Consider the following 19,750-nt stretch of genomic DNA (forward strand, 5'->3'; position numbering starts at 1 on the left):
GCTCCCTCGGACAATAAAGCCAGATGAGCGCCGCAACCCCAGAGTTGTCCGTGACTGGACCTAATGGTCAGGGGTCCCTTTACCTTTACCCTTTAATATACGAACACACACACAAACTTCTGTAAATATATGTGTGTGTGTGAATAGTTCTGTTATCAACTCACTTACATTGTCAATTCAATAAAAAAGAGTGGGAGGAAATGACAACAACAATTGTGGGATGAACAAATTGTTTAATGGGAAGATGTCTAAACAAATCAGGATGTGTGCTCATTGTCATATAACCTCTCCAACACATCAGAACAAATGCTAATGGCTGGGCATAGTATCACCTCTCTGTAAGCTTTGTCCAAACAGATCAGGATGACTACTTGATAAACAGGTCATCTGGAGCAGCTCAGTAAATCCAGATCTCCCTAACTCACACCCCTGCCTTAGGCAAGTACTGTATCTTTCCTTCCATCAATGCATGGTCTGCAACAGGAGAACAATTGTGCTAATCTTCCTTAAAAGGCTGTTGTAAAGATGACAATGGCTGCCATTATTTGGAATTGTATTTATTCTTCCGCGCCATGCTTTTTTTTTCTTGTAGATTGGTGACCCAAAGGAGTATTTTAATTTTTTTAGCGCTAACGTCATTGCAAGGTTTAATTCTTGCGCCATGAAAACTTTACTGAAATCACAGATTCTCAGATCGTTCTGGATACTTCGACTGCATCACCGATGGTTCCACAGGCACAACAGGTTCCTCGGCTCTCCCATTTTTGCTCAGTATGAAGCTCAAAGCCAAGGAGAGCAGCAGCTACCTGAGTATTTTAACTTTGCAAGTGACGTATTGGATAAATGGTCACAGATCGAGAAGGTAGAATTTACTTTCCTTCTACAGATGAAGTGGCTTCTTCTAAATTAATATCTGGTTGTGTCCTTTTTTGAAAAGCAGTTAACGTGTGTGTGTGTGTGTGTGTGTGTGTATTTCTAGAAATATATATATACACACCTGTCAGGGCTGGCTCCTGGTCCCAGCTCACAGAGGACCAACGCTGGCTGGTATTTATGTACAAAAGTCTTTATTGAAGTACAGTTTCCATTTCCACGCCGCAGCGCTCCATCCCTACGTCTAAACTTTAGACCGGCGAAGCTCCCTCTGAGTCCCCGCCCCCTGTACACCAGTTTAAGACTCTAGCTTTACTCCACCTCTTCTTTCTCCTCTGGGTCCTGTTGCCCTCCGGGGCCCCTGTCTCCCTGGATTCCTCTGAGGCTGACGATGACGACCCCCCTGACTCCTCCCGCTCTCTTCTGCGGGCTTTAGGACCTGGCTCTCTTCCCGGGCTGCCCACTGTGCCTCCCTCCTGTACATTTGAACTTGGCGCGCGCGCGCGTTTAACTTTCCTGATGACCGTTTCCTCACTCCCCGACGGAGGTGTGGTCAATCCTGCCTCATGTTCTCCCGCTGGCAGCGCTCCACCTGATCCCGATGCCTGGGACTCCTCCCCCCTACTGCCCTCTGGGGGGGACGCGGGCCCTGATTTCCAACTGCTACTCTCTGAGTCTCCTCTGGCCCCTTCTTCCCGAGGTGTCCCCCTGGGCACTCCCCTTGCCCTGACCATGGGGGCCCCTTTCTGTGAATCCTCCGAGTCACTGGAGAGGCTCAGAGACCTCGGACTACTGTCGTCGCTGACATTTCCTTCAGACTCCTCCCCCCCGCTCTCCGTTTCCTCCCTCTCCTGTGACTCTGCTCCTGAACCCCTGACAACACATATGATGCTTTCATGCCAACTTCTAAATAGTGAGCACCTCCAGAAATTTGTTTCAAGTACATACAACAAAATTTGGGTTTGCACAACTAAAGTGGATTAAAACGCTCTATCATCCCAGCACAACAAATCCACTTTTAAAAATAATTGTTTTTTACGTTTAAGAAAATTATGGAGGAATGCATTAAAAAGTGAGGAGTGAGCAAATGATTAATGGGCAGATGTATAAACACCCCACAGACAAATCAGGTATAATGCTCTTTAGTGTACAAACCCACCCCCACCAGATTGCAATAGACATTGAGTAAAGACACGGGTGGCGCTGTGGGTTAAAGCCTCAGTGCCTAGGACTTGCCGATCGAAAGGTCGGCGGTTCGAATCCCCGCGGCGGGGTGCACTCCTGTCGCTCGGTCCCAGCGCCTGCCAACCTAGCAGTTCGAAAGCACCTTCAGGTGCAAGTAGATAAATAGGGACCGCTTACCAGGGGGAAGGTAAACAGCATTTCCGTGTGCTGCGCTGGCTCGCCAGATGCAGCTTGTCACGCTGGCCACATGATCCGGAAGTGTCTGCGGACAGCGCTGGCTCCCGGCCTCTAGAGTGAGATGAGCGCACAACCCTAGAGTCTGGCAAGACTGGCCCAAACGGGCAGGGGTACCTTTACCTTAAAGACCAGATACAATCTAGCCTCCACATAAGCTTTATGTAAGCAAATAAGGATGAAGGCGGCAGCTAGAGTGCTGACTGGGAGTGGCCACCGAGACCATATAACACCAGTCCTGAAAGATCTTCATTGGCTCCCAGTACGTTTCTGAGCACAATTCAAAGTGTTGGTGCTGACCTTTCAAGCCCTAAACGGCCTCGGTCTTGTATACCTGAAGGAGCGTCTCCACCCCCACCATCCAGCCCGGACACTGAGGTCCAGCTCCAAGGGCCTTCTGGCGGTTCCCTCGCTGCAAGAAGTGAGGTTACAGGGAACCAGGCAGTGGGCCTTCTTGGTAGTGGCGTCTGCCCTATGGAACGCCCTCCCAGCAGATGTCAAGGGAAGGGAAGTTTTTAATGTCTGACGCTGTATTGTTTTTGATATTTGGTTGGAAGCTGGCCAGAGTGGCTGGGGAGACCCAGTCAGATGGGCGGGGTATAAATAATAAATTATTATTGTTATATTATTATAACAGGCTGCCTGGAGGAGCCCAGTAATAAGTTTCATCCACACACCCTCCAAGCCTGATCTGTAATTGACGTGGTCATCACATACCCCTCAACTGTCCCGCTTAAATCAGGACATCCTATTTTGGGGGGCTTTGCTTGCGCATGAGGACACGGCCCCCTTAAACACACAAAGCATGGTACCTAAAAACACGATAGATCACAGTGCCCAGAAACACACATTTCAAATAAACACGGTCAGCCCTCAGGCTGAAAAAAGGACCCCCGCCCCTGCTAAATCAGGTCTATAAACAAAACAAACTTTTCATTTTCTTTTAACACATCTGCATTTATTTTGCAGGAAGGAAAAAGACCTTCTAACCCAGCACTATGGTGGATAAATGGAAGAGGGGGTGAAGTAAGGTGGAGCTTTGAGGAGTTGGGAGTCCTGTCCAGGAAAGTGGCCAATATACTCTCCAACCAATGTGGGCTATGCAAAGGAGACAGAGTTTTGGTTATCCTGCCCCGAATCCCGGAATGGTGGTTGGTGACCGTGGCTTGCATAAGGACAGGTCAATAAAAATAGCCAAACGTAATACCGCAGGGATGGTGAACCTGTGACTCTTCCGGTGTTGTTAGACTCCAAATCCCATCAGCCTCAGCCAGTATGGCCAGTGTTCAGGGATGATGGGACCTGGAGTCTTGCAACCACAGAACCAGAAGGCCACAAGTTCACGATCCTTGAAATACAGCCTTTCTTGGAACTGTCTTGAACTACAACTTCCATCACCCCCAGCCAAAACATCCAATGGTCAAGGATGATGGGAGTTGTAGTGCAAGACATCGGGAAGGCATCATGTTGGGGGGGGGGACAGCTCTTGGTGGCGACCCACAAGTTGGAACAATAAAGCAAATGTGGGCAATTTCTGGCCCTCCAGATGTTACTAAACTACAACTTCCATCCACCCTAGCAAGAAGGGTCAATGGTGAGGCACGATTGGAGTTGTAGTTTAGTAATATCTGGTGGGCCAATGGTTCCCCCACACCTGCCATAAAATGGTGGTCAGGAGACTCCATGCCATGGGCCAGATTAGACCCACCAGGCAGAGGCAGAGGAAGGTCAGGTGGTACCTGGTGCGGAACATTTCTTGTCACACACACCCCACGTTGATTTTATTATTTTTTGCTTGCAAAAATGGTTTTATGTTATTTCATATTTTCTTACAAAGGAATGTGGTTTCTGAGCCTCTGATAACAAGCAGGCGACTATGGACAGATACTTAAATCTACAGGATGGATTGTGTTTTGGCTTGCGTTATTTTATTTATATTTATTGTTTATTCATTTAATAAAATTTATTTTTAAAAACCTGCAAAGTGGTTTACCAAAAAACAAAACAAAACAAACACCACAGCAGTAAAATCAAGAAAAAGCAACAATCCTACTTTAAAACATACAAAAGCTGAAATATTAAGATTAAAATTCTTCAACTTCCTAAGATCTAGGTATGCTTGCCTGAAGAAGAATGCTTTCAGCAGGGGCCCGAAAAGAGTCTAGCAAAGGCACGTGCTTTGTTGAAATTTCAGCCTTCACGACATAGGGAAACGGGCAAGTAGGCAGCTATTTTCGTGGAAGAGGGTCAAGATATTAACTGATATGCATGAAATTTCATATGTAGCTATATAATCCCTAGTGTAGTGAGGTAGGACTTTCGGAGAAGGCATTTTTTTAAAAAAAGTTTTTTATGAACCACCCTAGTAGGGCAGTAGTTGTTCCTTGATCATTTGTCACCCCCTCCATGATGGCACATGGGGTGGCCCTCCTTCCTATGCCCCTGCCACCAGGACTCTCCATTTGGCCCAGAATCATTTGAGTCTCCAAAACTCCTACAACACAGATCCACCTGTCCTTAAAAAGAACATTGCTCTTCTTGTAGGAATCATCCTTATGCCTGGAATATCCCAGTTAACAGCAAAAGACATTCAGCACAGACTTCAGGCATCGAAGGCCAAGTGTATCATCACCACAGACGCTTTGGCCCCTGCAGTGGACTCCATTGCAGGCAGCTGCAACTTCCTGCAAACCAAGCTGGTGGTATCTGAAGGCCCGAGGGATGGGTGGCTGAATTTCAAAGAACTCTGCAAGTGAGTATCCCTCATTGTGCTTCACCCAACAACACAGGGGTGGAGAACCTTCTGGGCCAGGGGACCAAATGCAGCCCTCCAAGCCTCCCTGGTTAGCCCTTGAGACTTTCCTCAGGCCATAGCCCTTTTCCAGGCATACATTCTCTCAGTGCTTTTTTCCCCTAGAAAAAAAAAGGTGCTGGTATTCACATGAAGTTGTTACAGTAAGTGCCACACTTTTTAACAACAAAAAAGAGGTGCCAAAAGAGTACTGCATACCCTTGAGTAAAGGTAAAGGGACCCCTGACCATTAGGTCCAGTTGTGACCGACTCTGGGGTTGCGACGCTCATCTCACTTTACTGGCTGACGGAGCTGGCGTACAGCTTCCGGGTCCTGTGGCCAGCATTACTAAGCCACTTCTGGCGAACCAGAGCAGTGCACGGAAACGCCGTTTACTTTGCCGCTGGAGCGGTACCTATTTATCTACTTGCACTTTGACGTGCTTTCGAACTGCTAGGTTGGCAGGAGCAGGGACTGAGCAACGGGAGCTCACCCCGTCATGGGGATTCGAACCGCCGACCTTCTGATCAGCAAGTCCTAGGCTCTGTGGTTTAACCCACAGCGCCCCCTGCGTCCCAATACCCTTGAGTACCCCCTGAAAACAACAACATGGCTTTCTCTCCTCAGACCATCCCCTCCCAGGCCCTGCTTTGCAGCCTCCTTGGGTGCTTGTGCCTGGCTGGAATGCATCCCTGAGCAATGTAAAGGCTTCTTGCATAGATAGAGGCTAAATTTGGGTATGTGATTGTGGGAAGAAAGTGGCCTCTTGCATTTGTGATTGGAGTTACTTTAACTATTGTGGCTTTCTGTGCTACACAGAGAGGCTCCTGACAGCCATGCTTGCGTGAGAACAAAGATCCATGATCCAATGGTTATTTACTTCACCAGCGGAACGACGGGGGCTCCAAAGATGGCCGAGCATTCCCAAGGGAGTCTTGGCTTTCGGCCCATCGCCCACAAAAGGTATCAAATAGAGCCGAAGCAAACATGTACTGAGAAAAGGTCTTGAGGTTTTCTGTATCTCCTCACCAAAGCAGGTTACTTTGCAACATTTTCTCCATATATTCTCCACCATTTTGTGAGGCAATTTCCATTTCCCATCAGCCCCCACTCCACAACTCCCCAGAAATGCATTATGAGGGGTACAAAATGGCAGCCAGGCTGCCAACACAGTTGTTGCTGCTTCCAACATTAATACTGAGACCCACCCCTGAGAAAGAAGAAGAAGAAGAAGAAGAAGAAGAAGAAGAAGAAGAAGAAGAAGAAGAAGAGGAGGAGGAGGAGTTTGGATTTGATATCCCGCCTTTCACTCCCTTTAAGGAGTCTCAAAGTGGCTAACATTCTCCTTTCCCTTCCTCCCCCACAACAAACACTCTGTGAGGTGAGTGGGGCTGAGAGACTTCAAGGAAGTGTGACTAGCCCAAGGTCACCCAGCAGCTGCATGTGGAGGAGCGGAGACGCGAACCCAGTTCCCCAGATTACGAGACTACCGCTCTTAACCACTACACCACACAGGCTCTCATGAAACTCATGAAGAACTTCACTCTCACTCACCCCCAGCCAATCTTCCCTCAATTTCTCTTGGCACAAGTTCAGGGTCCAGCATCGCAGAGACAGGCAAGGCAAGGGAGGGCAAAGTCCAGTTTTCAGGAAGACAGAGGAGGGTCAAGCAAGGCAAAGTGAAGTCCAGCTTATGGTGAAGCAAGGCAACTTGGTAAGTTAAAGTGCAGCAAAGTAAGATAGCCATTTGGGAATGCAGAAGAGCCTTGTGGAGCACTGAAGGCAGAGACGCATTCATGCAATTCATGTCTCGGACTGCACACCTAAATGTGAATGCAGCAAAACACCAGGCACAATTACTGGGCGGTACCTGATCAGCATTAATCTAGGGGGGGGGCTCCTTAGGCTTTCCAAAATGGGGGCAGAGACCCTAGTAGATCAGGGTTGCAAACTTTGAAGGGTACAAATGTATTTAATAAATAAATTTATAATAATAATAATAATAATAATAATAATAATAATAATAATAATAATACCAAACAGCACAATGCCAGCCGCTGAGCATAATCTTCAAGGCCCTTGTTGCATGCTTGAATTGCCTGTTGCCATTTTCTTTCCTCTGTTATATCAGATACTGGCTGGATTTGACCCCTGCTGACATTATGTGGTCCACTGCAGATACAGGATGGGTGGTGGCTTCTCTGGGATCTGTTTTCGAACCATGGGCTTTGGGTTCCTGCGTCTTCATACACAGCCTGCAGCAAATAGAATCAACAATTATCCTGAATGTAAGATTCTTGCTCCTGTCTCTTCAAACATTCTACCTGATTTTTCTCTATACTGGCAGCTTGTCCGTGGCTGGGATTACATTAGAAGTGGAGGAACGGTAATGATTGTTTTTTAACATTATTTTTGACTAATTGCTATTGTCTCTGAGCCTGTGGAATAGGTTGGGATTTATGCCCACTTAAGGTTAATCAGACCACAATTGCTCTTGTTTTACTTAGGGATGGAGGAGAATGTTTGTCCTGGGGGATTAGGGATAAATTCAGTTTGCATTTCAAGATAAACCTACCTAATTCACACTTTCTGAAACAATATGAGAGCCAAAACATGAGAGCCTTCTTCAAATATTTGAAGGACTGTCACATGGAAGATGGAGCAAGCCTGTTTTCTGCCACATGCAGCTCTCTCAGTCTGGCCTTTGGGGTTCTCCCCGAACTACAACCTTACTAGCCTTGCATTGTACTCTCCTTGGGTGTTTTGGTCCGGATAGACTGTGCCCTTGACATAGCTGTCAACCGTCCCTTATTTGGCGGGAAAGTCCCTTATCCCAGCGCTGTGTCCCGCTGCTGTCCCTTATTGGTGATGTCCCTTAAATTTCCCGGGTTTCAAAGGAAGCAGCTCCTCTGCCTCTCTGCCTGCCGGCCAGGGAGGAAGGAGGCTCCAACCGTGTTGCTTGGCTGTGTTGCTCACCCAATAAGGAGTCTAAGAATGACTGGGGGGTGGAGCTTGCATGCCTTGCACCGATCACATCGGCTGCATTGCCTGGGGACTCGCTTTTGCTCAGTGCTTCCCAGCGGAGAGGTGATGGTGGTTTTCCTTGCTGCATCTCCTTTGCCGGGTTGCTGTGCTATGGGAACCACCGCTTGAGGCTTTGTTTGGCTGCTGGCTGGGCTTTCTGCCTTTGGCTCAGAGGGGCTCAGAAGCTGAACATACCTGTGCCTGGAAAAGCCCTTATTTTGGCTGCTGATCCCTTATTTTTGAGGCTGCTGGTCCCTTATTTTCAAATCTGTAAGTTGACAGCTATGGCCCTTGAACTCTGATAATGCTTTTCATTTGGAGACTAGAGAGTGTGTAGAACTAAGCCCTCTGTTCAAGGGTAAAACTAACATTGGTTGCTCCGCCCACTTTCCCCTCAGGCCCCACCCACCATGGGCATGTGGCCCTCAAAAGGTCACCAAGAAGAGAGAGTGACCCTCAGCCTGAAAAAAGTTCCCCACCCCCCTAGTTTAGCACTACTGTGCATCAGCCAATTTGTGAGATGAACCAAGACAGTTAATATAAAACTCAGTTGATCAAGACATTGGGTTGGATCAGATTGTGTTGTTCTTGCACAACCTTTGCCTTTTTTATGTGCTAGACTCTGTCCCGGTTTCCCATCACCACCATCCTGGGTCCTCCAACCTTGTTCCGCATGTTGGCACAGAGCGATCTCACCAGGTACGTTGAATACGATTGTTTCAGAATGGATTTGCTGCATGCGTCCAGACTCAGTGATGTTATTGAAGCTCTAGTTTGAAATACAAACCTTAGCATCTTGCCCTACTTGTTTCCAATACCAGACAAACGTTACATTCCAAGAATTACAATTGCAATTTGAGAGGAAGAGAAGAACTTCTACTTCCAATTCTGGTATCTGGAGTGGTAGCAGCAGGAAGGGGTGTGGTTCTTCCTCTTTCCCCTTGGTGGTGCCTTGGGCACTAGGGAGCCTGGGAAATGTGTTTTTCCCAAGGCACCCAATAGCTTCAGTTTAGACCTCCCAGACACTTGTGCCCCTGCCATAACAGCATTCAGGGTGCCAGAGAGAGGGAGGAAGAGGGAGGAAAATCTCACGGCCTGGCACTACCATGGTCACAACTGCCTTTGCTAAGTCAGGTGAATGACAAGCGGGAAGTGCAAAGGTTTATTGATGCGGTTTGGAAGGCTTACACAAATTGGATAAGGACCCAGTTGTGTTCCTAATGATGTCATCAGGAGCAAAACAGGCCAAGCTGGATTCCAAATGAAGAGTACATCTGTACACATACTCATGGCTCAGGATGGAGACACACAACTATATTTAGATACTGATGCAGTGATCCTTTTTTTCCAGTGGCCTGAAGGTGTGTTGAGACCACATTTCACCATAGTCTTAAATACCATCAAAGCAGTATCTGGGACATCGGGAAGCGTGGGAAATGTGCTTTTCCTAGGGTGCCCAATAACTTCTGCGCAACATGTTCAGGGTACTCAGAAGGGGCTCTCTAGAAGGTGCCTATCTAGGCCTGCCCGCTAGATGCCAGTGCTTGCACCAGCCACACTCCCGGACAACACATATGTTGGGATATATGGGGGTGGGGTGAGCCAGGTGTGCTCTAGAGATACCCCCCTTCACCTATTCCGTACCCACAGCCACCAAATGACTGAATAGAGTTCATGTTCTTTCCCCATGGAGTGTAACTCCCAACAACCTGCCAGGCCTTGTTGATGACCCCCCCCCCCTGAACTGTGTGTTTCTAAGATGCTGCATAAAATGTCCTTGGGGGTTCTCTTATTTTGTTCACCCACATTCAGTTATAAGTTCATGAGTCTGCAGTACTGCATAAGTGGAGGGGAACCTCTGAATCCTGAAGTAATGGAGCAGTGGAAGAGCATGACAGGACTGCAGATCTATGATCTCTATGGACAGACGGAAACAGTAGGTGCTCCTGTGTATTCTTACGCTTTCAATGATCTTTTAAGATGGAGATAGGGGACCTCAAACACATGGGCCAAGGTGGACGCCAAGCCTCACTATCTAGCCCTCAGGATTCTTCTCATGCCATATCCCTCCCCAGCCACACCCCGTCTCCCCAGGTCATGACCTTCACTGATCCCCTGCTTTGCACCCAGATTTTGTGTTTTCACTGGGTAAATAAATAGTTGTCATTGAATTCACATAAAATGCTTCTTCCTTGCCTAAAAGGAGGATTCTGGGTATTTTGAGTATCTGTCAGCTTTCCCCACCTCTGCACCTTCAGCTCATGTTCTGGGCCAAGCTGATTGTCTTTAAGCATCACCAATTTGCCTCCCGAGAAATGGGTTTCTGTTGGAGAAAAAAACAACAACAGATGGGCTAAAAAGAGTAGTGAGGTATTTTGGGTTCAGGCCCAACTTCTGCACCAAGCAGTGACATCCCCTGCTATTTATAGAAACCTAGGGCAGATCTATGGGATGCGGGTGGCACTGTGGGTTAAACCACAGAGCCTAGGACTTGCTGATCAGAAGGTCAGCGGTTCGAATCCCCGTGACAGAATGAGCTCCCGTTGCTTGGTCCCTGCTCCTGCCAACCTAGCAGTTTGAAAGCACGTCAAAGTGCAAGTAGATAAATAGGTACCGCTCTGGCGGGAAGGTAAACGGTGTTTCCATGCGCTGCTCTGGTTCGCCAGAAGCGGCTTAGTCATGCTGGCCACATGACGCGGAAGCTCCCTCAGCCAATAAAGCGAGATGAGCGCCACAACCTCAGAGTCGGTCACGACTGGACCTAATGGTCAGGTGTCCCTTTACCTTTAGGGCAGATCTACACTCATGATTTATAACGTTAAGGAAAGTTTAAGGAACGGTTATCATAACATATTTGGACATACTACGTTTTGCTTTTAATAATGCGTTATTAAAATGAGACACCATCGGGCGTTGCAGAGCAACCAGGAACCGGGCAATAGGGAAACTGCTTTGTTATGAAGGAAACAAGGTAAGGAACATTTTTATTTTAGCAGTATGCCCTGTGACGTTTTAGAACCATATATCTAATAGTTTAGTGTAGACCTGGCCCTAGTCAAACGTTGTAAAGCTACAGAAACTTGGGAATGTGCCATTTGAAATCCTTGCGAGTCACTTCAGTGTAAACGTGCAGAAGATCAAGATGCAAAGATATCAAAAGCTGTTGGGGAAATGCCATATAGTCCCTTTTGAAACAATATAACAATATTCTTTTAAACAGGGTGCGATTTGTGCGGTTAAAAAAGGGATGAAAATTAAACCCGGTTCAATGGGAAAGGCATCTGCACCATATCAAGTCGAGGTGAGTGGTTCCTATTTTTCTAGCTCCTATCCATTTTTAAATGACAGCCAGCCAAGGTTGTTCCATTAGGGAAAATGGGGCACTGCACTACCAATGTCAGTCCGCCTTCAGCCAACACCCTCCCCCCGCAGCTGCCTATCTGCCTACTTACAACCAGTCTCAGAGTGACCCCAGCTGCCAGCTTCCCCCTTCCTCCTTAGTCTCAGTGTTGCCCTTGTAAAACTCAACAAGGAAGAATGTGGAGACAAAACTAAAATTAGTTCACTTTGCCAGTCATTTGGTTCTACCTACTGCTGGCCTCCTTGCTTTCTGCCACACTAATCCCAATGGGCAGATCCTGAAGCTGAGACTCCAATACTTTGGTCACCTCATGAGAAGAGAAGACTCCCTGGAAAAGACCCTGATGTTGGGAAAGATGGAGGGCACAAGGAGAAGGGGATGACAGAGGACGAGATGGTTGAATAGTGTTCTCGAGGCTACTAACATGGGTTTGGCCAGGCTGCGGGAGGCAGTGGAAGACAGGAGTGCCTGGCGTGCTCTGGTCCATGGGGTCACGAAGAGTAGGACACGACTAAACGACTAAACAGCAACAACAATCCCAATGGGCACCAGCTGAAACCACAGAGTACAGCTGTTGTGACACACCAGAATGGAGGATAAGATGCTGTGGTCTAAACCACTGAGCCTCTTGGGCTTGCTGATCAGAAGGTCGGCAGTTCGAATCCCCGTGACGGAGTGAGCTCCTGTTGCTGTGTCCCAGCTTCTGCCAACCTAACAGTTCAAAAGCAAGCCAGTGCAAGTAGATAAATAGGTACCATTGCGGCGGGAAGATAAATGGCATTTCCATGCACCCTGGCTTCTGCCACGGTGCACCAGAAGCAGTTTAGTCCTGCTGGCCACATGACCCGGAAACCTGTCAGTGGACAAACAGCAGATCCTTCGGCTTGAAAGTGAGATGTGCCGCAACCCCATACTTGCCTTTGATTGATCTTAACTGTCTGGGGATCCTTTACGTTTACCTTTACTTTTCTTCTAGATCATAGATGAAGAAGCAAATGTTCTGCCACCTGGGAAAGAAGGAGAAATAGGCATCAGAGTGAAGCCCCAAAGACCCCTTGGTTTCTTCTCTCGCTATGTAGTAAGAAGCCTTCTGGAGAACTCCATTGATTTTTGCATGGCATATGAAGGGACACCATAATTAGAAAGTCTGGGTGAATCCACAGAGCTTTGTTCCCTTTGGTTCAACTCAGGTTTATTCTGCATTTTCATCACTACCGCCCCAGAATCGGGGGGGGGGGGGGGAGTTCCCAAGCAAAACTTGGAAGGAGTTGCAGATTTGTGACTTTATTTACATATAAAATAATATTCATATACCATCCATCCAAATAAAATATCAAAACAGTGGACAGCATGCTTTGTATATGTCCGTCTAATACAGAATAAAGGCAATACCAACGAAACATTAAAGTGACTGGCTCACCTTGAGGAAATTCTAACAAATGCATAGGCCTGTTGGCATCAAAAGATCCTCAACAGCAATTAGCAGTAGGAGAGAAATTAGATTCAGTTTTCATTTGAAGCTGAATTTGTCAAATCTGCCCTTTCCAATATATACCGGTATACGTCTGTGTGTGTGTGTGTGAACAGATCTGTCCTTCAAAATTTGCACCTCTCTGAATTTCGTTTGCATTTTTTATTTATTTTTATTTATTTTTCATTTGCATTTTATTTAGTTATTTTTAAATTTGCATACCACCCTTCCTCTGTAGATCTGAGTGGCTCACAGCATAAAAATGCAAGATGAAAGCACAAAATACATAATAAAAACAAGAACAAAGCAAAACAATAACACCTCTCCCTCCAAGCCCCTCCTACAAGCACATTAAAAAGGATATAGGATATTAGTAAGGCTATTTTTCTAGATAAAGAGGTACCAGAACTCACCATGATCCTTGTTCTCTTTGAATGGCAATCATGCCCACCTGAGAGGTGCCGGAACTGAGTTCCAGCTGGAAAAATAGCCCCAAATGTTTGTCGGCCACAAACCTGGCTGGAGATATGCTATGCAGTTTGCCAACCAACCAATATTACATAAATGCATATATTAGGGGACACTGTGCATGAAAACAAACATATTGATGAAACACATAAAAAGGCGTTGTGTTTGGCTTAACCACCATTCATCTTCTCATTGAACTCTGGGAACTGTAGTTCTGTGAGGGGGATAGGGAATAGGGACCTCCTAGGATTTGCCGTTCAGAAGGTCGGCGGTTCGAATCCCCGCAACAGGGTGAGCTCCCGTTGCTCGGTTCCTGCTCCTGCCAACCTAGCAGTTCGAAAGCACATCAAAGTGCAAGTAGATAAATAGGTACCGCTCTGGCAGGAAGGTAAATGATGTTTCCATGTGCTGCTCTGGTTCGCCAGAAGCGGCTTAGTCATGCTGGCCACATGACCTGGAAGCTGTATGCCGGCTCCCTCGGCCAATAAAGCGAGATGAGCACCACAACCCCAGAGTCGGCCACGACTGGACCTAATGGTCAGGGATCCCTTTACCCTTTACCTAACCTTCTGTCAGCACCCTTAACAAACCAGAGTTCTCAGTCAATGTAGAGACAATACTGAACCAAATGGACCAATGTTCTGACTCCGGGTAAGGCTGCTTCTGATGCTCCTATAACTCTGCAGTCCTGGGGCAAAATGTCCCTGTAGCTAATTCCCCCTTTCTGAACTGTTTTCATTAGGATAACCCAGAGAAAACAGCTGCAACAGAACGAGGGGAGTTTTACCTTACTGGGGACAGAGGACTGATGGATAAAGATGGATACTTTTGGTTTATTGGGAGAGCTGATGATGTCATCAATTCTTCAGGGTTGGTTTGTTCTCTTCCTTTCCTAATTATTGTGTGCTTCTGTAGCTCTTTGAACCCGGATGCTTGCATTGGCACAAACATGATTCTAATCAGCCAGTGCTCTGTAGCCGCTGGATGTTGGACGAAGATCTGGGAGACCTTCAACCAATCACAGGCTTGCAGGCTGATCTACTTCACAGGGTTGTTGTGAAGCTAACATGCGGAGGGGTGAATGATACTTTGAGCCCCTCAGAGGAGAGTTAAAGGAGATGTTATGATTATCTAGAGTAGTAGCAGTTGTGATTCAGCTCCCAGAGCAGAGGTTCCCTGTCTGTGATTTATTGTTTTCTGCAACTTATACTAGTTTTCAGCTGTTAGCTGTAAGCTTCTTTATACGTAAGATGTCTGTGTTTTCACCCCAAGTTCCAACAAATGCAACTAATCTACTCATCCTTCTCATCTGCAAAATAGACATTATTTAGGTTAAGAGACATTTCCGTGCGGGGCATCTTTCCTCCTACAATTTCATTGTTGCTTTGTTATTATTATTATTATCATGTCAATTTCTTAGGTATCGCATTGGACCATTTGAAATAGAAAGCGCTCTTTTGGAACATCCAGCGGTAGCAGAAGCCGCAGCTGTCAGCAGCCCAGACCCGCTCAGAGGAGAGGTAACCATTGCAGAAAGAGCATCTGTCCAGCAGGGCTGGGGAACCTGTGGCTCTCCAGGTTTCACTGGACTGCAACTCCCATAATCCCAGGCTATTGGTCCTGCTGCCTGGGGCCAAGAGAGCTAGTATGCTGCAGTGGTTAGAGTTGTGTAGTGCTCAGACTAAATCCTGGGAGACCAGGGTTCAAACCTGCCACACAGCCATGAAGCTCATCGGGTGCCCTTGGGCCTGTCACTGCTGCTCAGTCTAACGTCCCTCACAGGGTTGATCAATAAATGTTTATTTCTAAAACAAGTATCTTTCCAAGCACAATTCAAAGCACTGGTGCTGACCTTTAAAGCCCCGATCTGCCTTGACCCTGTAGACTTGAAGGAGCATCTCCACCCCCATCATCCAGCCAGGACACTGAGGTCCAGCTCCGAGGGCCTTCTGGTGCTTCCCTCACTGCAGGTAGTGAAGCTACAGGGAACCAGGCACAGGGTCTTCTCGGTAGTGGCACCCGCCCTGTGGAATGCCCTCCTACCCGATGCTAAGGAGATAAGTAACTATATGACTTTTAGAAGACATCTGAAGGCAGCCCTGCAAAGAGAAGTTTTTAGTGGTTGATGTTTTATTGTGTTTTTTTAATATTTTGTTGGAAGCTGCCCAGAGTGGCTGGGGCAACCCAGTCAGATGGGTGACATATTGTTGTTGTTGTTACTGTATTATTATTATTAAGAGTAAGAGCCCTGTCTGGAGCAGGCCAATAGTCCACCTAATCCCACATCCTGTTATCCCAGTGCCATCTGTGGGATACTCACATACAGGACATACAGAATATGTGAGGATGGGAGGTTTAGGGGATTTGTGCAGGGTGTGGCAGAGGTGTTGGTGACTGGAGTGAGCAAGGGCACAGCTGTGTGTGTGTGTGTGTGTGTGTGTGTGAGAGAGAGAGAGAGAGAGAGAGAGAGAGAGAGAGAGAGAGAGAGTTTGCCTTTGCTTATATGCCAACTCTGCCTTTTAGGTGGTGAAAGCATTTGTGGTCCTGTCCCCAGCCTACACACTCCAAGACAAGGCAAAATTAACACTCCAGTTGCAGGAGCACGTCAAGAAAGTTACTGCTCCATACAAATATCCAAGGAAGGTAAGTATTACCAGGGAATATAGAGATGTTTAGAGACAGTGGTGCTGGAGAGAGCGGTGTTGTAAGCTCAGGAATAACATACTCTCCCTCAAAAAAAATAAAAAAATAGAGATATGAAAGGTCACTAGTCATATTTTCTATACCATAATAATGCCTCTGATCTTTCAAGAAATGAAGGCACACCAGTTACTTTGGAATCTAATCAACTAGTAATTATCATTAGTCTTTGATTTGACTTCTAATTTTCCTCATGATTACTATGTTCCCCAATCTTGTTAACCAGTTCTTAATTACTGGGATTTGAAAGGCTCCTCCTTTCATACTTTCCAACTTATATTCCCAACAGCAAAATGTCTGTGTCTGAGGTCATAACCTCACCAAACACTTAAAACACTTTTATGCCACTAACAATCTTGGCTTCCCCCCCAAAAATATTGGGAAGTATAGTTTGTTAAGGGTTTTGAGCTGCAATGCCCAGAGTGGTTTAACAGTCAATCCCTTTTCCCCGAAACTCTGGGAATTTATCTCTGTGAGAGAAATAGGGGTTTTCCTAACAACTCCCAGAACCCTTAACAAACTAAAGCTCCCAATAATCTTTAGGGAGGGGAGCCCTTAATGTTAAAGTGGTATAAATGTGCCTTAAATGTACATGACTTGATAAAGAATGCTGTGTTATTAAATACATCGTAATAAGAACATCTCTAGTTGGGACACCCACTGTCACTAATAACAGATACCCATTCGCCTAATCTGGATGCTGAATTCCACACCCTCCTTGAAAAACTCTGAGAAGTGACCCATATTCACCATTCATGAACAAGTCCATAAATGTCGGAGGCTAACTGAATTCAGGCCTGTTTGCAACACTCATCGACTGATAGATGGCACTGATCTCAGACCCCATGCCTCTGCAGACAGATTGCTCAGAAATAACAGCCCCCACCTGCAATCCAAAGCGGCACATTTTACTTAGACCAGGTGCAGGGAAGCTTTGGACCTCCAGTTGTTGCTGAACTACAACTCCCTTCATCCTACTGCCTGTAAAGGCCAGCCCGCATAGACTGTCATTATTCGGAGCAGACACCCTACCTGCACTATGCTAAATAGCCATAGCTGTTGTATAGGAAGTCACTCTATGGGTTGATTTCCCATGCTTCCTTTCTTCTTGTTGTTCTTGTTTTGCTAGATGGAGTTTGTCAAGGAGCTGCCGAAGACAGTCACGGGGAAAATCAGACGGAACGAGTTAAGGAACAAAGAATGGGGGCGAGTTTAACACAACGGGGGAAGTTGCACAACTACCAACTTTTCTTGAACACCGTGGACGTTATTCAAGGCTTGTTGATATTGGGATGACCTAACTCTTGGCTGGACTTTGAGCATCCAGATTAGAGGCTGTGGGGATGATAAACAATGAAAGAAGGGAAAGTGGACTGTACCATTACTATGCAGAGATATCCATGGACTTTAAATATCCCTTGTTATGTGACACCCACTCTTCCACGCAGTGACAAGTCTGAGACAGCAACATGAGATTTAAGGGGATGAAAGAGACCTCAGGAGATTTTGAAATATTCACTTCATTTACAAATTTTCAAGAAGAGCACAGTGGAAGCAAATGGACATCTACTGCAAGCAGCACAACTCCTAATCCTGCACCAGAATCCTGAATAGCAGCTGCATCCCAAGAATGCTTCCATTTAAGTCAGCTCCAACTTTATATTTGGGGGGGGGGGGCATATCTCTTTCCTGTTCTCTTTGACTCTAGGCTCTTCCGGCCTGCCACTATTTTTGGTTGGGATTCAGCCACATTCCAGCAAATTCAGACTGTGCAATTAAAGTAAGAACGGTTTTATTTGTGTGTGCAATGGGCATTACAAAACATAGGAATAGTACATATGTCTACAATCACAAATCAGCAGCGGTTAAAGTTGATTCGGCACTCTTGTGTAACAAACTCACTTCGCTCCCACAACCAGACTTCTTACGACAAGTGATGATAATGACACAAAGCTCTATTTCTCCTTCACATCTGCAGGTGAGGCCGTGGATGTGCTGGACTGGGGTCTGGCCTTTGTAATGGACTGGATGAGAGCCAATAAACCGAAGCTCAATCCAGATAAGGCAGAGGCACTGTTAGTAGGTGGTTCCTTAGACCAGATGGAGACTGCTTGCTTCTGGGGGTTTACACACCCTCTAAAGGAGCAGGTACATAACTTGGGAGTGTTCCTGGATCTATTGCTGTAGTTTTGGGCCCAAGTGGCCTCAGTGGTGGGGAGTACCTTCTGTCAGCAGTGGGGAGTACCTTCTGGTGGCCCAGCTACGCCCTTATCTCTGCAGGGATTACCAGCTGATGTGGCCTATGCTCTGGTAACCTCTAGGTTAGACTACTGCAATGTGTTATATGTGGAGCTGCCTCTGAAGATGGTTTGGAAACTTTAGCTGGTGCAAAATTTAATGGCCAGGTTGCTCATGGGTGCAAGATGACTGGCCCAACTGCACTGGCTGCCAATTCGTTTCTGGGCCCCATTCAAAGCGCTGGTGCTGACCTATAAAGCCTTGCACATCTCAGGACCTCATTCCCTTAAGGACCTCCTCTCCTCATACAAAGAGACCCGGGCCATGTGGTTGTCATGCAAGGCCCTTCTCTGGGTGTCCCCTTCGCTGGTGGTGTGCCAAGGATGACGTCATCACATGTATTTAGGTGCCAGGTGAAAACATTCCCATTTTATCCAGGACTTCTGCTATTAAACAATCTATGGCCTTTTAAAAGTGGACAGGTGGATATTATGACACCCCCCGTGATTGTTTTATTGTTTTTTATGTTATGTAAATTATGTTTTAATGTTGTACTGGGATCTTTGGTTAAAGGGTGGTATATAAATTGAATAATCAATCAATCAATCAATGATTGCTTGCCACACACAAATCAGAAGGAAAGCTCAATAAATAGCCAACATTGCCTAACAAACTTTATGCAAATAAAGGTGACCTTGAACTCTGAAAATGGCTCTTTGTTGTTTGGGTGGAGAGCCGTCTGCGGCTGTGTACAAAAACTAGCCTACTGTACAAAGGTAAAATCTGTATTCATTGTTCCAGTCACTTTTGCCTATGGCCCTGCCTACTATTGGCATGGCCTTCATAAGGTTTGCTTTATGAAGAGAAGGTGGCCTTCAGTCGAGAGTGAAAGGTGATTAACGTCATGTCATGGAGTGGCTGGATGCAGAGGAGGGGTGGGAGGCACCAGCTGAGGAACTCCAAGAAAACCCCCGGGGGAAGAAAGCTCAGTACCAGGAGACTGGTGATAGGATGGTGATGAGTGGGCAGAATGAGAAGAGGGAGCCAACTAGGAGGAGGAGGCTTCAGAAGCTGGAGAGGTAAAAGGGTTTAGTGAGCAGGAAGAGGCTGTGGCAGAGAGCAGTCCAGAATCAGTGACAGAAGGGGAGGCTGGTGAGAAGGAGGGGCCAAGAGGCAGAGATGAGTCAGGCTGCTGAAGAAGCCAGGGAGTCTCCCCTTCCTGCTGCGACCACCTCTCCTCCCCCGCAGACTCCCAGAACACAAAGAGGAATGAAGAGGGCAGAGCAAAGAGAGATAAGATGAAGGAGCTTTAGGCTGCTGGGGAAGAAGTTAGAGAGCAGCAGGAAGGCAGGGACCTTCAGTCCTCACAACTGGGGCCTCATTAGGACAAGACCTACTAGGAAG

General features: G+C 46.7%; 1 protein-coding gene across 1 annotated transcript; it reads left to right on the forward strand.

The window, feature by feature from the left end:
- The first annotated feature begins 321 nt into the window (after nucleotides 1-321).
- Nucleotides 322-18,287, forward strand: LOC310664551 (acyl-coenzyme A synthetase ACSM4, mitochondrial-like). The gene is made up of 13 exons (XM_083413861.1): nucleotides 322-862; nucleotides 3,262-3,472; nucleotides 4,837-5,044; nucleotides 5,904-6,047; nucleotides 7,216-7,372; nucleotides 8,728-8,807; nucleotides 9,921-10,044; nucleotides 11,329-11,409; nucleotides 12,446-12,547; nucleotides 14,151-14,278; nucleotides 14,829-14,928; nucleotides 15,932-16,051; nucleotides 17,238-18,287. The coding sequence occupies exons 1-13, from the start codon at nucleotides 662-664 to the stop codon at nucleotides 17,322-17,324; spliced, it is 1,743 nt and encodes a 580-aa protein (XP_083269987.1). The 5' UTR covers nucleotides 322-661; the 3' UTR covers nucleotides 17,325-18,287.
- Nucleotides 18,288-19,750: the final 1,463 nt, after the last annotated feature.

This window comes from Podarcis tiliguerta, assembly GCF_965153285.1.
Source record: "Podarcis tiliguerta genome assembly, chromosome: 14".
NCBI classification, from domain to species: domain Eukaryota; kingdom Metazoa; phylum Chordata; class Lepidosauria; order Squamata; family Lacertidae; genus Podarcis; species Podarcis tiliguerta.